General features: G+C 44.8%; 1 protein-coding gene across 1 annotated transcript; it reads left to right on the top strand.

Moving 5' to 3' along the window:
- The first annotated feature begins 2,222 nt into the window (after positions 1 to 2,222).
- Positions 2,223 to 3,659, top strand: LOC140722041 (general transcription factor II-I repeat domain-containing protein 2A-like). Its single transcript, XM_073036850.1, has one exon. It carries the CDS (start codon positions 2,223 to 2,225, stop codon positions 3,657 to 3,659), a length of 1,437 nt encoding a protein of 478 aa, XP_072892951.1.
- The last annotated feature ends 3,033 nt before the right edge of the window (positions 3,660 to 6,692 follow it).

The raw sequence follows: 6,692 nt of genomic DNA, 5'->3' as shown, positions 1-6,692 counted from the left end.
TCATCTAACTGTACTCCCAGATACTTGTAGGTCTTGTAGGTAACTTGTAGGTTAGGCAATTTCTGTGGAAAATGAAGCTGTCGAGATGAATGATAATGCTTGGAAAACTCATTGTTTACACATTTAGGGAAGCGGAGAAATAAATGTTTATAGACAGGACTGAATCTGAAAACTGGGTGGGAATTGATCGCAGCGACGTCAACAGAAACTGAACACAGAAGGTTCAATTATACCGGGCAACGCTGCTTTACAGGTGGATGTTGGTAACTAGACTATAAGGCCCAATAAGGTGATTGATGATTCTGATAATCTGATCTAGTGTTAAAGGAACAGAACACATTAAAGTAACACAGGGACAAGCGGGTCAGCCATCGTCTAAGTGTAAAGCTCATCGCTGGATGTGGAAGGCGGAGATACCGCCAGAGCCCCTGATAACGACACCTGCTGTTACAAGGGGGGCGATGATAGCGGGCCCTAATTCAAGACATAGACACTGAGGAACTAGGAACAGGACTAGTTTTATCCAGAAAGCAAAGGAAGTCGGGTGGACACTACGCTGGATATGGACACAGGAGCCTGGACTAGGACTCCGAGCCGGAGACAGGACAGGGACCCGGAACATTGGTCTTGACTGGGGCTCGGAACCCGGATGCAGGCGAGGATACGGGGCTAGGAACAGACTAGACACGAGATAGTACTGGGAATACGAATCCTTGACTTGAACCGGACGGACTCCAGGACGTGGCTTGGACCGGACGAGTTTCTTGGTCGTGGTTTTGACCAAGTCCTGGAGCACAGGAACACAGTGCCTTGGACTAGATCACAGAAACACAGAACCTTGGACTAGAGCACAGGAACACAGAGCCGGGGCCTCCACTTGGGAACAGGACCCAGGGCTGGGACTCTTCTTTGATACGGACACCAAACACAGGGACGCAAAGCGACAGTTCCAAGCTCAATGATAGATAATTCCTTATCTTGGTGTGGCAAGGCTCCGGTCTCACTCCGGCGGCTGAACATGATGGCGATAGAGGCAACGACCCAGGCGAGTTTGCAGGCAAGGTAGAAGGCCAAGGTTACAGACGAAGATTACAGACGAAGTTTACTGCCGAAGTAGCTGTCGAGATAAACTGCCGAAGTAACTGTCAGGGGTTCAGAAGGGAGAGGAGAGGCAGCAAGAGAGAGAAAACAGTCGAGCAGCCTGAAATTGAATCCCGAAGCCAGCCCAAAACGAGAATCAGGTACTTCAATTTAGGCACCCAGTGGAACAAGGGAAAACAGGAAAACCCGGGTTTAATGATCGATGAACCGAACCGTGAACCGCAAGGCAGATTTAACAGACCGGACCATGACAACTGCTGTTTGTAATATGCCCTAAGGTGCTGGAGCTGAATCTAGATGAACCCCGTTTCATTCGGGGCCACGGGCCTGTTTGACTAGGACATAGGTCGGCAACCTGCGGCTCCTGAGCCGCATGCGGCTCTTTCATCTCTGTGCTGCGGCTCCCTGTGGCTTTGGAAAATAAATGATGAGTATTTAATTAAAATGTATTTTATGTCAGTTTGTTAGTTTTTGAAATGTAATTCGAAATTTGAAGATTATGGTGATCTTGTACAATCTAAATAAAACGTGTTTTTTGTCGCTATTAATATACGTCACCACTGCCAAAGCCTGACACCCGCCAGTGCGCGATTTCTTTCATTTTTCGATCCAAGGTAGGCCGATTAAGGACAATTCTAAAAAAAAGAAAAGAGACTGAAGAAAACAGAACGTTTAATGATACGTGGGCAGATTCATTTGCTTTCACTGCTGACGAGACTGGTTTACCGGTATGCTTAAAATGCAATGAGAATCTAGCAAACAACAAAAAGTCAAATGTCGCAAGACATTTCCAGAATAAACACGCAGCCTTTGCTCAAAAATATCCGGATGGAGATGAGAGAAAAAAAGCCGTTTCGGAACTGATGCGGAAGGTTGATCTGAGCAAAAATCATTTCAAGAAGTGGATGAAGTCTGGAAAATCAACTACATATGCTAGTTTTGTTGCCGCTCAGGAAATAGTCAGGCACGGGAAGCAGTTTACAGATGGTGAATATATAAAAGAATCTTTCATTAAGATTTCAGAACATCTATTCATGGACTTTAAAAACAAGAGTGAAATTGTGCAGTAAATCAGGGATATGCCCCTCTCTGCAAAGACTGTCAAAGACAGAACCATAAAAATGGCAGAAGACATCACAAGACAGCAAATTAAAGACATCAATTCAGCTGTGGCCAACTCGATTGCCTGTGACGAGTATAAATACAAAGGTGATATTGAACAAATAGCGCTGTTCTGCCGGTATGTAAACTCTGCCGGGCCACAGGAAGAAATGATTGAGTTGATACCTCTAAAAGGCCAAACACGGGGGGAGGACATCTGTGAGGCTGTCTTGAATTGTTTAAGAGCCAAAGGAATAAAGACCACCCATCTGGTGTCAGTAGCTACTGATGGGGCACCAAGTATGACAGGAGCGCACAAGGGCTTTGTGGCTTTACTGCAGAAGTCGCTGGACAGAAAGCTGCTGACTTTTCACTGCATCTTGCACCAAGAGGCAATGTGCGCTCAAACATTTCCTCCGGAATGCACAGAAGTAATGGATGTTGTCATTCAGATTGTCAATAAAATAATGGCAAAAAGTTTAAATCACCGTCAATTCCGTTTGTTACTGGACGAGCTTGAAAGCGCATATTCTGATCTCCTGCTTCACAACAAAGTCCGGTGGCTGTCCAGAGGGGAGGTGCTGAAACGCTTTGTCGCGTGTCCGGAAGAAGTGAAAACTTTCCTGGGCAGCAAAGGGCTCACCTTTCCTGAGCTGGAACAGCCAGAGTGGCTGGAAAAGCTACACTTCATGGTAGACATGACAGCGCACCTGAACACGCTGAACACAGCTCTTCAGGGGAAAGGACGCACAGCCCTGCACATGTTGGAAGATGTTTTTGCATTCGAGCGCAAGTTGACAGTGCTTGCCAGAGATTTACAGAAAGACACATTGTCTCACTTCCCCAATTTGAGAGAGTTCAAACAAGCTCACGACATGATAAATTCGGAGTATTTACATTCTGGAATCATCGCAATGCAAACATCGTTTGGGAAACGCTTCTGTGTGTTCAGAGAGGAAAAAAACACATTATCCTTCCCAGTCAATCCCCTAAGCATTAATCCATCCCTACTGAATACGATTGCATTAGCAGGTGTGAGTCAACCTGATCTTGAGATGGAACTGACCGACATAGCCGATAAAGACATATGGGTGTCCAAGTTTAGACGCTTGACAGCAGGCCTTGAAGATGTTGCCGGTCAGAAGGACGTTCTTGCTCAGAATCACAAATGGAGTGATATTGAAAACCTCCCCAAACCGGACAAACTTGTGTTCGAAACATGGAATGCTATCCCCGAGATTTATGTAAACATTAAAAAGTATGTGCTTGGAGTCCTGTCGATCTTTGGATCCACATATCTATGTGAGCAGGTGTTCTCCAACATGAACTTTATTAAAAACAAACATCGCGCACGCCTCACAGATGACAGCTTGCGATTCTGTGTAAAGATGGTGACGTCATACAGCCCTGATGTGCCGACGCTGTGTGCTGAGGTCCAGGAGCAGAAATCCCTTTAACCAAGTATGATAAATATTTTAATTGCCTATTTTTTTTACGTATATTCATATTTTTTCATTGTTCAGTGAAATAGTCCTTTTATTTTTCAGGTTGACAGCTGGCTGACGTTATTTTTGGTTTGCTGCTGGCGGACAATGTAAGTTCGGCGTTTTTCATAAATACAAGAAGGACTCAAATAGACATTGAGTATTTTACTTAAAAGTAACCTTCAACCCAACGTCTTTTTTTCGGAGTTCAAAATGTTTTTGTTGCATGCAGAAATGTAATTTCGTTTTCTCTGCAGGAGTTCATCGATTTCATAAATGCAACACATTATAGTTTGTTTATACATCGCATAAAGGCAAAAAAAACGTTGTATGCAGTGTTATTTCATTTTAAATGTCAAACGGGTTTTGTGGCTCCCAGTGTTTTCTTTTCTGTGGGAAACGGGTCCAAATGGCTCTTTCAGTGGTAAAGGTTGCCGACTCCTGGTTTAGAGAGACCCTCCAATTTACCAGGTGCGTCAATTCAAAATTAGCTGAACCTTTGTTCCATTAATTATCAAGTTTCTGTTTCTATGACACTGTCCTTTTCAACTATTCTTTGCCTGTTCTTTGTCCAAGGTCAGTTCTGCGTTGGCGTAGTCGAATATCTCGTTGACACTGACTACGGTTAGACCAGTCAGAAGCAAGAGACAACCTACAGACTCTAGAATTCCAAAGTGCTGGAGGAGCTCTGCAGGCCAGGCAGCATTTGTGGACAAGTGTAAACCGTGGACGTTTTGGGCAGAGACCTTTCCCTTTCATCAGAATTGGATTTCATTTCCTCTGTCTCCAATTCTGCTGCCTGATCTGAAGACTTTCGCCAGCACTTTGTGTCGGATTAGATCATATCAGTTCCCATTTCGCTTCGCTGTGTCTTTTGTTCTTAGGTTCACAGCATCGCCTCGTCCACTCAATACCCCTCCCCCCTCCACCTACCCTTTGAGAGCAAACATTATTTTACTGGAAATTAGTTCAAATCGGAGAACAGAAGGAAAAACTACAGGTAGGGACAGAGGTGAAAATCAGCGTGAAGTAAAGGACGGGTAATGATGTGAGCAGGAGTGGTAAATGCCGAGGAAAGTATACTCCATATCAAGTTGTTTTGTCAGAATTGGAAAGAAGGATTGACAGGTTCGCCTCAAGCCACAACTTAAGCGGGACGAGGGTGAGATGCAAAGGGGATTTTTCTGGGATGCTGAGTCTAGTGGTGCCGTTGCGATCGACTGTACATATTTGTTGTATAACTGTAAGGCAACACACACAAAATGCTGGAGCAATTCAGCAGATCGATGGCAAAGTTGGAAAAGAGTAAACATTCAACTGCTCGGGCCGACAAACTTCATGATTTTGTGTGTGTTGTTCTGTATTTCGAGCATCGACAGATTTTCTCCTGCTTTGTTTGAAGCTCTGTTCATCATATTGTTTCTGTTTATTTACAAGTGGGAGTACAGAATAGGAGCGTGAAGGCAACTGAATTGTACTACTGCATAGCATGTATTTCTATATTTTAATGAGTTTCAAAATCCGATTCAGTGGGTATTTCACCACATTCTTGAGATCCTCTCGGAATTTGCTCTAAGTCAGGGCGTAAGTACACGTGTTGGTGCGGGAACTGAGAATCTGCAGCATTCCCGATGTCTCTCTATAATGTAAACGGGATTCATGACAGAATAATAAACAAAACTCTTTGAAATCCGTTGATGGATGTAAAATACCAAACGTGTTCCCCACAACAATATGAAACTACCAGTTATGCTGAAGAGCAAAACGATGGATTTGCGTCGGTTCTCCATCTCCCGGTCCTTGTCATTCTCTCCACTCTTTTGTCCCCGGATCCTCCTGCGGGCTCGACTGACAGCCAGAATCTGCCTGGCTGTCAGAATATTGAGCAGCAAAATCAGAAAGAATGGGACACAAGGGGTAAAAATGTAGTGAAGCATCTCAAATGCCGCCCATGAAGGAGAGTTTTTGTAGCTCGGTGTAAGAGCACAATACCAGGAGATACCAGCAATTATTACAAGTGGTTCGGAAGTAAATCCCCAAGGGACACTCTCTAAACAGGCCAGCGCACTGACTGTCCCGATAACCACAGCCGCCGTTCTCTAGGTGCAATTTTGTATTCAGCATCTCACAGCAAATAGCCACAAATCGATCGACGGTGAAAGAGACAGTCAGCCAGACAGTGGCCGGAGTGCTCGCATAAATCAGCCATCTAGCGATACTGCACACAAGAGTGATGAACAGGAATGATCGGGGAAAATATATCCAAGCAGTCCACATCAGGAGCGGTTGCGAGATAACGACTAGGAGATCAGCCGCTGCCATTCCCTCCATGTACCGAGTTACACATTTGGAGAGACCGCACTTTCCCCGGGACAGGATTACGATCGCCACTAGGTTCGCTGGAAGAGAGGCAGGGAAATAGGAAATTCGGTAATTACAGAGCGGTACCTATTGCCGCAGTATTCGAGCAGCACGTAATATTTCCATTGCATTGCTGCATTTAGCGGTAGAAGGGTGAAGAGAGGGTCAAGAGCTGGCTGAGTTTACACATTAAAATAAAGTCAAATGATTTAAATCTGGATTCCTTTCTGATGACTAAACATGTGACGTGGCAGCGGTCAGATAAAACTAGGTACCCTCAGAGTCAGTACTGTTTGGAACATTTTCTATTGGCTTCATCCGCGTCTGATATGAATGAAATGAATCAATCCGGACGCTGATGGCGGGATCATCAACTTCCCTGTGACTCCCTGTCAGCGACAGAACAGCCGAAGAGCACAACAGAAACAGGAATTCCCGGAACCACTCATCCAGACAGCAATAGAATATGTGGGAAAGCAGTTAACGTGTATGTTCTGAGCTGTTTTCAGAGAGCCCCCATGACACGACTTTCCCTTACTCCTTCTATACAAGCTGCCTGAGGCTTTGTTCTTCCAGCATTTCCCGTGTTTGTTTCCTATTACAGCATTTGCCACCTGGCTGGCTTTACAATATAACTTTGACTGA

This window comes from Hemitrygon akajei, unplaced genomic scaffold (genome assembly GCF_048418815.1).
Source record: "Hemitrygon akajei unplaced genomic scaffold, sHemAka1.3 Scf000068, whole genome shotgun sequence".
In the NCBI taxonomy this organism is placed as follows: Eukaryota; Metazoa; Chordata; class Chondrichthyes; order Myliobatiformes; family Dasyatidae; genus Hemitrygon; species Hemitrygon akajei.
Note: the sequence above shows the minus strand (reverse complement) of the source record. Positions and strands in the feature narration are given on the sequence as shown.